Here is a 13,444-nt window from a genome sequence, read left to right on the forward strand (position 1 = left end):
AATTTATCAGGATCAAAAATGAAGAAGCCTAGTTTCTCGTTAATTCAAAGCCTTGTTCATAATTATGCTAATGAACGTAATATAGACAGATATTATCTTTTAAATTGGCTGGCATTCTCAGAAACACCGGCTATGAATCATCGTGGTTAGCATCTACAAATCGCTCTAAGTGGGTTAATTGAAAGACTTGGCAGGAAGAGTTCCTATATTAAAAACATATTAACGCCAACCTCTTCAACTGATATTGGTTTTTCAGCTCGCTGTTCAAATCATGAAACATGATATGGAAGAAATTTTGTTAGCTGATTCTTGATAATACTAGTTCAATATGTGCCTTATTATCTTATTGAGAGATAGTTTTTTTTCTGTGGGAAAAATCATGAAGAAATGACATTCATACTACTATAAAATTCTGTTAACAGAATAATTGATAAACAAGACTTAATGATCAATGGTCGGCATTCTTAACTCTCCTTGTATTCAGTAGAAACAGAGTCGAATATTGTAGTTGTTAGGGTTATATTTCCTAGGAAATGGCTAATAGAAATACTGGAATATAGTTAAAATATTTACTTTTAATTCGAGCGTTCAAGTAGTTGTGTATTCTAGGACATTAGCAGGCAAACAAAGCGGACAATATGTCTGCAACTAGTACAAGAACTGTTGTTATTGCTGTTGATAATAGTGAACATTCGGAATATGCATTTGATTGTAAGTAAATTGCTATTATTTTTCTTATAAAAAATCATATTTTAATAGTTAGTGATAACAATATATGGTGAATTCACATGCCGTGCTTTTTAGTTTATTTAAATGTGCACATACAAGCCAAATGACCAAATATTTATTTATAATTACAAGAAGGTGAAACAGATGTTAGGATATATGCAGTCACTCATTTTATGTATCGTTGTTACGAGAATCCGCTTTTATAATGGTGCTGTATAGGTATTAACCGAGTAGTTCGTGATAAAGGATAAAAATATAAATTATATTTAAAAAGGAGAGAGAGGGGGATTATTGCTCTTTTAAAAGAAACAGTTCTTGCAGTGCCGCTCGGGTTTAAATACTTAAAATGTGATAACCAATAAAAAGAAATAATTTGCAGTACGTAGTTATTCGTTTATATAGGCATTGTGGATTTTTTTACAAATAGAAAAATAAAAATCTTGGCATTCAAGAACAAAATAAAATCTGCAAAACGAGTAAGTTAATAAAATTTCGCGAATTTATTAAAAAATTAACCAATGCATAATCTTGAAATAGATGCTATATATAATATTGATGACATGTGAACCTGGTGTCATACTGCGTAGGAAGCAGTTCTCTTAAACTATTGAAGCTTTAGTAAGAAGAAGCGTCTTGAAAACGCCGGATTTATCAACTATTTTGTTTCGGTCTTAATTAACAAACATCATTTTAAGTAAGAGAGAATGCATCAAAATTGCCAATTGTTTTGACATTGTTTACATTAACAAACCTTTTATCTACGTCAACAATGTCGTAAATAAATCATTCATTTTGATAACACTAAAACTAGACGAAAGTCAGGTGGTTTGAAGACAGCAATTTAGCGACAAACATCACGATCATTTGTAATTAATATACTTATCGATTTATATGTCATTTTATTTCCCTATCTCTCTTTGCAGTTTACGTAGATAATGTCCACAAAGAAGGCGATCGTATTGTACTGGTCCATGTTCCAGAGTTCGGAGATCTTCTCAAAACACGTAATGATTTTCTCATGTATTTGAATAGGTCTAACCTGTAGATTATTCTATTTATATAATCATTCATAAAAAATAAGATATAACATGTCACATTAATGACAATATAATAGGATATGATAGGATATTTGGACAGAGTAAAGCATGTTTACATCCCCACTATTATTGCTCCTACTTAACTTCACATGATATTGATCTAGAAGTCTAGAATAAGACTCTTTACGATGTTATAATGGGAAAGTTATTCTAAATAATAGACCTCATTATTCAAATGCATTGTTTAAATTATAACAAATAGGTTTTTTGTAGTTCAATACGTTTATTTAGAAATGCAAAACATTTGAATAAAATTTTGGTTTTGAATTCATATTTATCATCATTAACTAGATAATGTATCAAATAATTTGCCTCTGTGTTCAAAGTGTAAACATGGTGTTGAATAATCTATAATGAGGATGGAATATAACTTGTTTTCGACATTTCTATAGTACATCTCAGATACAAAATACACACATGGACAATAAAGTCCGTCCGTGTCATAAAAGCTGGACCGTCGCCACATGGCGCACAATGTATTGTATACCGACAATAGGACGAAATACGTACATCATTACTGTTGACAAATCAAGGAAGCTGCGAGCTAAATAATTTATAAGCAATCAACATATGAGAGTGAAATAGTTTGTAATGAAACACTTTAACTCTCATTTGTTGTGGTTTAATATTACATTATACTAGAAAATTTCGTACAAAACACTTTACCCTATAATTGCACTGCGCATTTTAGAAATTGAAATGACTGGCTAATATTGAAATTGCTAAAACGTGCAGTAAAATCGATATGACCATACAACAATAAAGTGAGATAACAATGTAACAACCAAAGAAAAAAATGAAGTGTTACTTTAGTTTATAAAGAATTTGTTCTAGTTTGGTTGTGCACGGAGTTATCTATTAAGCATATAAAGTATACTTTCCGTTTCCGGAACCAACAAATTAGTTTAAAGAACATTTGTTATTTTGTATTGAAAATTGTAACGTTATATTTTCTCACTGTTAAATATAGGTTTAAATATATGTATTGTGAAGCTTATAAAGAGAGGAATTCACCTCTAATGCAAACAAATGGTATGATTACTGCCACTTTGAATGTGATAAATAGTATTACACCTTCTTATTTCTTCAGTATAACAAGATAAGATGATACACTGAGCTTTGTCTTACTAAAATACAATAATTGTTTTATTCATGTTTTATTCATGTTAGATATTCATTGAAAAAAATGTGTTGAACATTTTTGAAGAGTGAATTTCTGAGGTCAAGGATAATGTGTATATTTTCATACGATTACTGAAATATTAAGTGTTGCTATATTAAGGGAGGCAACACCTATCTGATCGTTTAGTTGTTTAATGTAGTGTTATTTTCTTCAATTTTCATTGATGCCAACAGTCGGACAAGGTAATTGATCAGTTGTTAAGCTTTAATGTATTGAAAGCTTGTTGTATATACGTGTATTTATCAGCTGTAAACACCCATTGTTGTGTATAAATGTACAGTTATTATGAACAAGTGATTTGTTGCAATTAACAAACAAGGTGGTGACATATAGCCCATCACTTCAGCATTTTGCTTACAGACACTTAACTTTCTAGAGATAAAATTCAAAATAGACTGCCAATTTCTCTTTCGACAGACAGTTTTAACGAAATAATAAATGTCTTCTTTCGACACTTAAGATTGATTAATATCAACAACATCGGTTTCTTTAGACTGTGGAAGAGAAAGATTCTAACAATCCTTAAATAAAAAGATCTCTGGGGGGCAATGAAAGCACAGTAAAATGGAGCAAATTGAATAATCGGTTGATTATATTTTGTTTAGAGCCAGTTTTAAACGGTGAATCCATCACACACTGTCAGAACATTATCAAGTTTTTTATTCTCTTCACATACCTGTTTTACCATATTAACAAAATTATACATACATTTTTTTAAAATGCATATGTGAAAGACTGCGTCACGCATAATTTAACCGAACGGCTTCAAACGTATGAAAACTATATTTAAGATACAACATTATTATGTCATAGTCTTTTATTGATGGATCCAAGCTCTGGCCTTTTATTTGAATAACAATAGATTTCACCACAAACATGAACCTGTGCTCTATTGTTAACAAATATCTTGTGGTGAAATTCTTATTGTGACCACTAATCTGATAATCAGAATTGGACAGGTCAGGGATCTATGCATTGACGTTCATTTTGTTCTATAAACTGGACGGATTTTCTATTTACTTCATTGCAAATATTCCCTGAAGAGAAATAAGCACTATTTTCAGTAATTTTATGATAAATACCTAAGGAATGATAAAAGCACAGTTTGTTATAGATTGCTGTATCTCAAGCTATGTAAAGTGATTTTATATACTAACAAGTTTGATGGATGGATTTATATCGAGCATGTCGGTGGGCTGCTTCTGGTTGATATGAAACAGATAAGCATGCATCCATGCTGTTAATTTGTGGATTTATGTTTGAATTAATGACTGATAAACGGTCGCTTAATCTATGTTTTGAAATACATACAACTTTTTAATCAAATCTTTATTGAAACGTTTTAATATTTTAGAGAAATAATTGAATTTGAATTATTTATATCTTATATTACTAACTGTATATATGATTGATATGCTTAACGTTATTTTATAACAAAAAGTGAGAACTACATTTGGCATGTTCCAGTAAAGTAAAACACGTTTCACATTTTATGAACGTTTACCATTATAATTATGAGGGCTACGATAATGTTGAAAATACTTTGAGCCAACCTTTTTATACATTGATATAAAAATGTATATGTAAATTGAATGCTTGTGTAAGATATACAATAAAAATACTGTAAAACTAATTAAAATAATGGATATTCTTGTTGACAGCCGCATTACTTACGGACCCGAACATTGTGCATGATCTGTTAAAGGAATGTGAGGAGAACACGAAGAAGCTGGTGGACAAGTACTCTGTCAAGATGAAAGCAAAAGATGTGAGTAAATAAGCTTCAGATATTAAAATGAAAATCATTATGTTAAAAGGATTGTTAAAGGAACACACAGAAAAAGGAATAAATTATGCAAGTTGGTGGATTTGTCCTTATTGGAAAGTATGCAATACCATAAATACATGTAATTATGTTGATAGAATTTAGTTTTATACGTGACAACACAATACGAACGAATTTAATATAGGTGTTATTGGTAAGTGTGGGATATATTATCGGAAATGCATATTTATATATAGCATGTATACCTGTATAAAAGAAATAAAGTGTTTTAAAATAAAGTATTATTATGTATGATAGAAATTCCATACAAAATCACTTACAATTACATCAACAATTTTTGTCTAAGAAACATTTTGTAAGAATATCAAAAAGATAAATTTTTATAGTTTTTTGCAATATTTGAAATACTCATACTGTATACCAAGCCATCAAATTTTTCAGCTATATGGCTTGTTATTACATTATTATCTTCAAAGTCATGTAATAAATGTTCTTATCCTTTGCAAATATTTTATATGACAAGCTTTGCTATTGATATCATAAAGTAACATGAATGACAACAATACAATAATTTGCAATATATTACCAACATGTACATCAAATGAAATAAAAACACAACAAAACAACATTGCACATAAAACATCATCGGAAATGTATTGTCAATATTTTGATGTATTATTTATATTCATGACTGAGAGTCAGATTGCTGTCTATACAGGGACTTGTAAACCTGCTTGTTTTATAGATGGATACTACTCTTTTCTCTAACAATATTTTATGACCGGAAAAAAATCAGCGAAAGCTTTCAACGCAGAGTCCATTAACAGTCGGAATAATGTATACACTAATGAGTGATCGATAAAAATAGATAATAAAACAATTTTATGATAAAAAATCATCATTTATTTTCTTACGCATTAGGTTTTTTTCGTCCAAGTTATTCCCAAGAGTGTACTCATGATTTTTGTTATTTATTTCATGTCGTCTTCTAAATGATTCTTCAAATATTGTACATAATTAGCTAAATTGGACTATCAATAATTTGTTCAATGTTTATTTCATCTCGATATAAACCAAAGCAAAGAAATATCTTAATTGAAATAATGACGTTTGTGAAATTCTGATAAAGCGGGCTCGTTGCGCATCGGCAAAATCATTGTAGGAACGTTGTATTGTTCTTATTTTATGCCGAATTCGTAATTTTCGTAGACTTATTTGACTCTTATTGTCATCAAACGTATTTTAAAAGTAATAACAATAAGCTGGGGTTGGTCCAAACCTATTTTTAGGCAAACCTTTTCCGAACCTATTCTCTCATACTGCTATGTTTGTTTACAAAATAAAGGTAATTCTGAGAAATGCTTTGCAAAACTATTTATAGATTATATAATAATAATAAATAAATGTCTATGTTATGTACAGATATGTAAAATTATTGTCTGTGCTATGTACAGAAGTTCTATGATATTTGTATTATTTAAAGCTTTCAGGTATCGTAAAACAGCAGTGTGGAAAAGCAGGGGAGGCAATTCTTGAGGTGACGAAAACAGAAGGTGCCGCATTGCTTGTTCTTGGATCACGTGGCATGGGTTATGTGAGGAGAACATTTCTAGGCAGTGTAAGCGACTTCTGCATTCATCACTGTAAAGTTCCTGTCATTGTGTGTAGAAATAAAAACCACCATGACTCATGTTTGCAAGAGACGTGACATCTTACTTATGATCAGAACTGATTTTCTTTTTGATAATGATATACTTTGATTTTCTATTACATTTTGACTCGTATTTACATCATATCATTTTACTTACAATTTACATAGTAAAGATGTTTGGTAAGAGATTTGCCTCCTGTTTGAGTGGACAAATATATATATCATCTTTAATTATGGAAATAATTATCCGATATCAACAAAATTATCTGCAAAATATGTTTATGAAAGGAAAATTTTAACCTCTCCGTTACGTTATAAATTTACATTGGTTTAGGAAATGAGATTTGAAATGTCAAATAACATCAGTAAGCCAAATGAAGTCAAGAAAAATGATACCTCTCTGCTAAATGTATGTCCGCCATTTTTCATTTAAAGATATTATCTTTCTGTATGCATATCTATATAAATATTATTATTTCTTCGCGCTGCCATAACAGTTCAGATACCTTCGTGTTTATATAAATGCGCGCATGAATTTAAACGTTGCAATATTATATATCAATAAATAAGTGATTTTATATTTGTCTGAGGGCAGTCGTATTGGCCCAAGGCTACATGTACTTATAATATTTCACATTTAATCCTTGGATATAAACACTACTAAATCATCACGCGAATGTTTAGAAACGGAGAATATTTTGTTTCATTTATGCAACCTGTCGGCGTCTACACATAGACCGAGTTTAAACAAACTGGCTGCCAGTTTCCCAGTTTCTTGCAGAAATCTATATCATTTTTGGTCCTGCCTTATTAGCCAATCAAATTACTTCAAATGCGGGCTTTATATCTATATTATTTTTCGGCCGAAAAAGTGATATACTCGTAGATATTGGCATTGTTTTAAGGCAGGCTATCATGTTATTGAACGTGGCAGGTGCTTTATTATAGGACTTATAATGTAAAGTTATAAATATATAACATAATAACATATAACATAATGTGTAAAAACGCATTTAAACTTCAAACTTTTATCTCTGCCTTTAACGTTAAAGTCAACAGAAAATAGTGTATGAGATTGTGGTATTTCTTTATTAATTAAAACAAATTAAGGAAAAGAATGCACATCATTAACAAATGATTGCGGTAACCTGTTTTTTTTCCAAAATCAAAACTATTTTTATTATATAAATATTTATCCACTCATAATAGATGTAAATGTCTAAATCAACATCTTTGGTGTTATAAATGTAAGTGAAATGAGGTAATTTTATGTCAAAATGTAAAACAATAACAAAAGAAAACAAAAAATATAATGATTATTAATCATTTATTTCTTGTGTTTATATATTGTAATTTTTGTAATAACCGTATTAATCATCAACATTATATCATAATAAAAGTAACATTTTGTCATACTTTATTAAAGACGCTAGCTTGACGAGTTTATTGGCCGGCGACAAATCTTATTTTACTTTTATCATTGATATCATTAAATAATGAAAAAGACTTAAACACCATGTACATATAAAACAGAATTATAAAATTGTTAAGTTACCAACACACTTAGCATAGACGGTTGACCTATGGCATTTACTTACTGTAGTAAAGAAATAAATTGTACTCACTACGTATACAAGATAATAAACAAATTATGTTAACAAATATAGATTGTAATTTGAAATGTGAGTAAATGAAATAATAATTTGAAATAATTTTGAACTTGAATAAAAGTTGTTGATTTGTTATTTAAAAGTCCATTATGCCTCTCAAATTATTTTATTTTTTAAAGTGATTAAGTATTTTGTATAGAAGTCAAAATACTACTTTTTATATTTTGCTACTTTTGTGAAGAATAAATCCACGTTTCGCGCGATTTTCGTCAGTTGATATGCATCTAATATGTTCTCTTAAAACCATTAACTGAACGTTACAACACTGATATTCCCCTTCTATTGGAAGGAAATTATTATTAGCTTTTGAGGCATAAGGATCAAGAGTATTCATTGGTGTAAACATCTATATTTTTACTCTATTGTGAGCTTTTATGAACCATTGCCGTGTCAGCTTCCTGGCACTAACTAGATCTGGTGTCATAAGACAACTCTTACTGGACTCAAACGTAGAATCCCTTGGTTGAATAACAAATCTATTAACTATTTGGGTACCGCTCACCATTATTTTTGATGTGACGATTGAAACTTATCATATTATATCAGAGCGGTCATCTGTGAACATCATCTATCAACAGTAAATATATGTACTTTTAATGCAACCGTAATATATAATGTATGTTGTATTTGATTTAGTTCAACTTTGATCCCGCTAAATATCTCAAATGGACCTGTCCGTATATCTGTCAGGGCATGACCATTTATCATTTTAGGAAGAAATTTAGAAATATATATTGACATTGACCGAGTAATAAACAGTGCAAACCATGATTGAAAAACTTGAAAAAGCCAAACACAAATTGAAAAGATAAGGGTAATAGATGACATTATAAAAAGGCAATTGAGTAAAACCTAGGAAATGGAAGGTGACATATACATTTGTACATGTATTTACAACATTGATTTACTTAATAAAGACGCATTGGAAGTATTATGAACCATACTCTAGGAAAGAACTTTGGCTTTTGGATAATAAAACTCGACAGTGATAGACGGCTAATTTCACTCGCATTGTCCAATGTATTGGGACGTAGTAACAAATGAGGATCTAAACAAGTTAAAAGATAAGGGTGAAAGGCAACAAAATGATGAAATAAAACAATAATTGATGAAAATTACGAATTAGAATGTGTCAAATATTTACAGCATCGATATACTTACTAAAGACGCAGCAGTATCCTAGTAAGTTTAATACAACTACATTCCTCGGGATATCAGGGAACTTTGGGTTTGGGATAATCAAATTCAAACGTGACAGACCGACGTTAATCGGGTTATTTTACCCAGATTGTCCAATGCCATGGAGCATAGTTACAGATGGGGTTGCAGCATAGTTACAAATGGGGACCTTAATCCTAACCATGCTGGCGGCAATTGTTATCAATGCGAACAGTGTTGACCAGACAATATAGTTGTGGCATAATGTCAGAAGTTATTTCTGTTGGGGATTTTGGAAATGTTTCCAAGAGATGGCTCTCAGTACTTATATATACTATGTATTTGGTTCGTATTTAAAAGACATCATGTATTTCTGGCATTCTTACATTAAATGAGAAAAGCATATTGGTGTTGAGGCTGGTTTACTACAAAAAAGATCAGTGCATATATCGGAAAGTCCCGGTACATTGCCTTTAAGTACCTTTTCATTTGTTTTTATTTGTCAAGGACACAACTCCAAATCTACTCAAAGAACTTTGCTGAATCTGTTAACCGTGATGGACATTTTGGAAATCTGCAACGTGTAAGAATTTTAACCATAGTTTTATCTTTTAATTATCTGTCTGAAATCATATGGTTTGTCGTGAATACAGCAAAAGAATCAATATAAGAGGATTTATGAAAAGTTAAAAGAAATGTTAAAGATAAATCGCTATGTACTTCCACGTGTGTGCATACAGTTGCCGTTTTTTGTCTATCCGTATATCTCCGACCGTCACGATAGTTGGGTGTAAAACAAAAATTTAACACGATTTGTATATTAACATTTTTTTATTTCTGTTTTAATTGATATTTTTATCTGGTTTAAAGTCTGCTCTTGAGTGTTTCTGAGCCTTGTGTGGACAAATTATAACAGGAACATTACAATGATGAAGACAATAATCACTGACACTCCCTAGAAATGTGCGTCGGATAAATCCTCGTCCCTTCGATCCTAGAATCAACAGATCTGCTTTCTCCTCATTAACAACCGCTATTATTGCTTCACTAGGAGTACCATAGTGTTGCTTCATTGACCCGTTGATCTGTAAAAACAGCAATAACTTTCTACAGCATAATTCTCTTGTTATTTAATGATATGCGTTGTTATTTTTTGCTCTCAAATGAATTTTCTTTATATAATTCATTTAATAGTCCGTCATAGCTATGTTTATTCAACGCGTGATTGCTTCTTTGTGGTTTTGCTTTTCTAATCAGTTAAAAGCCGTTACATAATTTAGTAATTTATTGACTTACCCGCAGCTCGTTCATTTTCAGAATATAATCTGCTTCTAGCTTTCGTGTTTTCTCCTCTGTCACCTTCATTAGCTCCGCCAGGATTTGTGTGTCTGTTAGCAATGACGCTGTTAACAAAACAACGCTATATCATATTATTGCAAGATCTATCACTAGTTTCAAGCATAAACACTGCTTAAACTTTTCCAGTTTTATTAAAGTTGTTTAACATTTTTCAAATATATTAGAAATTATCAAAGATCTTAAAGAATCATTAAAACATCTTAGCATAAAGTGTGCTGCAAGTTCTATATTTTGTAATGAACAGCACTGGCAAATTCTATTGGCAATAGATATATTTCGATAACGTCCGGTTTCTATTTCTGCTTTAGGAGCACTTTAAAACTAGACGATCTTACTGTAAGAGCTTTAATAACATCCAAATTAAGTTTTAATTTTGAATAAGTACTTAATTTTCAATGTTTCTAAATACCATATATAATTACCGTTAACATGTGAAACTAAAAAGTACCTGTTCATGTATCTTATGTATTGTGTTAATAATTAAGGATATTTTTATATCCTAAGAATAACCGACTTTTCCAGAACTTATTTAAGACTTGTTATTTTAAGTTGAGAAGTATTTCTTTCATAAAATAAATGAAAAACAAAGCTAGTTTCATACAAAATTAATTTTTACATTGCTGATGTGATTTTAAAGTATATTTAACTAAATATATTTACATGTTCGGTTTCAGTGTAAATATAAGAAAAATAATAAAAATGATATTACATGTAGTACCAGTAAGTATTTGCACTTACAATCAGTTATAACGTTACTGTATTCTGGAACATGCACAAGAATGACACGGTCGCCAACTTTGTTAACGTTGTCAACGTAAACTAAAATGGAGATAAATACCAACAACATATGAATTATAACTTTTTTATGAATAATGTTATCACTATCGATTCTTATCGAATATCTTTTTTTTAGATATAATGAAGTTATTATAGTGGAATTATTTCAGAAACACGAGAACTGTTACAAGGTAATGTTATTCAAAAGATGGCACATATACTTGAAAAACAAGATACATTAAATTGATTGTTTAATTACAATTACAAAATAAAAGCAGATTGATTGAAATGTACTTACAGTTAAAGGCATTCAGCGACTGTTCACTGTCGTCTATGGCAATCACAATTGTCCGTGAGTTTGACATGTCTCAGCTAGAAATAAAAGATAAAATTATATTTATTGAAACATTTAAGAGGAATAAGAATATATATATATATACATATCTTGACTCGCGTGTTTGAGTTTTCTCTTGTTGGAAATTAATTAAGAGCTTAAAGATAATGTCAATAATTCGGAAAGACGTTTAAAAACCTTTCTTAAATCTTATCACAATTTTATGTTTGCATGCAATGCTGAACTTCTGGCGATATTAATCCAACCGTATCAGAATTTGGCGGAGGTGTTGAAATTAAGGAAGTCTTACATTGTCTCTTGAACAGATACGCGCGTGTATGTAAGCCAGCAAAAGTGCATATACCAACAATAATGAAGGTATTTTGAATAATTTGAGCATTTTTATTAATTATATTTCTAAATCTTCTATCGTTTTAGTAAACATCCCAGTGTCTATGTTGAAATTATTGCCTGTTTATTATCTGTTAAATTGCTCAGCCAGTTTTAAATATAATATCATCAATAATAATCATTTCTATGACCTTTTCATAAGCACACCGTGCTTATATACATATGGTTTTCAAATAAATAGCTTACATTACCATCGGTTTGTGCCAATAAGTGAAGTTTGAAAATATATTTAATATGCAAGAATTAAATAAGACAAAGTAAGGAAAATACTTTTGAAGAAAAGTTTCCTTGTTGTTAGTTTTTAATTCAGCATTGTTTTCAACCTCTCATTTCTATCGCTCTTTCCTTACAAATATACTTTTAAAGTTATAGCTATGTTATTCTTAAAATATATCACAAAATCAATTCAATCATAAGTGTATAATTCTTTTTGTATTAAATCAAGAATAGATAGAAAAATACCTGGAAAATACGGAATACAAAATTGCCAGTAAAACGTATGCCCTCGAAATAACTGTTCTCATTTTTATATGTTGTTGCCAATTTGTTTTTATCATTATCATGGCAAATTATCCTATAAATTGGCATTGTGTTTTACAGAAAAAGCAAAACCGTAACAAAATTATTAAAATGTCTAAGATTTTCATAAATTTAAGATAGTTTCAAAATACTATAAACATTTATAAAGATTCAAAAATAACTTACTAAACGAATCTTCTTGGTCCAAAATAACTTGTCTATTATGATCACAATGTTACCTCCGAATGTTTTCTTTTTCATTTTAAATACCTATCACATATACAAAATATTTCTATTCCCATAATTCCCTTGTTGTACTCTCCTGTTATAACTATGAAATTGTTTAATCTATTTATCAACGTGAGATACATACAAACACAGCATGATGAGTTAAACAGTTCCTGGAACATTTGCTTTAAGTAATGTCAATTATCAAGAGACTTAAATGGAATTCTCTGAAGTGTGATACCTGTCAATAAAGTAACATTTTTCTTAGATAAAACAGGTTGTAGTTCAATTGCGCTGTTGAATACAAACTCACAACATTAACCTCATTCCTGTTTTATTACTTGGCAATACGAGCGTAATGTCTGCCGCAAACAGAAGAACAACGAACGTGTTTATTTCAAACAATATAGATAAACATTAACATGCAAGATTGAACATGTAATAAAAAGAGGCGAAATGCATTACGAAATTATAAAATGGATAAAAAAATTGTTTTTGAGCAAGAATAATAACGATTATTGTATAATCTACAATGGAAATTG

At 30.0% G+C, this 13,444-nt stretch overlaps 2 protein-coding genes across 2 annotated transcripts; one reads left to right on the forward strand and one right to left on the reverse strand.

Moving 5' to 3' along the window:
• The first annotated feature begins 202 nt into the window (after positions 1-202).
• LOC132759336 (universal stress protein in QAH/OAS sulfhydrylase 3'region-like) lies at positions 203-8,170 on the forward strand. Its single transcript, XM_060751091.1, has 4 exons — positions 203-711; positions 1,653-1,733; positions 4,671-4,777; positions 6,279-8,170. Exons 1-4 carry the CDS (start codon positions 639-641, stop codon positions 6,501-6,503), a joined length of 486 nt encoding a protein of 161 aa, XP_060607074.1. The 5' UTR covers positions 203-638; the 3' UTR covers positions 6,504-8,170.
• A 1,761-nt stretch (positions 8,171-9,931) lies between these two features.
• On the reverse strand, positions 9,932-13,349 carry LOC132759329 (universal stress protein in QAH/OAS sulfhydrylase 3'region-like). Its single transcript, XM_060751088.1, has 5 exons — positions 12,861-13,349; positions 11,709-11,782; positions 11,372-11,452; positions 10,571-10,677; positions 9,932-10,359 (listed from the first exon to the last, which is right to left on the reverse strand). Exons 2-5 carry the CDS (start codon positions 11,773-11,775, stop codon positions 10,117-10,119), a joined length of 498 nt encoding a protein of 165 aa, XP_060607071.1. The 5' UTR covers positions 11,776-11,782; positions 12,861-13,349; the 3' UTR covers positions 9,932-10,116.
• Between the last annotated feature and the right edge of the window lie 95 nt (positions 13,350-13,444).

Source organism: Ruditapes philippinarum, unplaced genomic scaffold (genome assembly GCF_026571515.1).
Source record: "Ruditapes philippinarum isolate M1 unplaced genomic scaffold, ASM2657151v2 ctg6622_1_1_1_1, whole genome shotgun sequence".
NCBI lineage: Eukaryota > Metazoa > Mollusca > Bivalvia > Venerida > Veneridae > Ruditapes > Ruditapes philippinarum.

Excerpts from the sequence above, each read along its gene's own strand:
- LOC132759336 (XM_060751091.1), top strand. The coding sequence starts at position 639 with ATGTCTGCAACTAGTACAAGAACTGTTGTTATTGCTGTTGATAATAGT. Across the intron at positions 712-1,652 it reads TTCGGAATATGCATTTGATT|TTTACGTAGATAATGTCCAC; the intron begins GTAAGTAAATTG and ends CTCTCTTTGCAG. Across the intron at positions 4,778-6,278 it reads TCAAGATGAAAGCAAAAGAT|CTTTCAGGTATCGTAAAACA; the intron begins GTGAGTAAATAA and ends TATTATTTAAAG.
- LOC132759329 (XM_060751088.1), bottom strand. The coding sequence starts at position 11,775 with ATGTCAAACTCACGGACAATTGTGATTGCCATAGACGACAGTGAACAG. Across the intron at positions 10,678-11,371 it reads CAGTAACGTTATAACTGATT|CGTCATTGCTAACAGACACA; the intron begins GTAAGTGCAAAT and ends TTTTGTTAACAG. Across the intron at positions 10,360-10,570 it reads TGAAAATGAACGAGCTGCGG|ATCAACGGGTCAATGAAGCA; the intron begins GTAAGTCAATAA and ends CTGTTTTTACAG.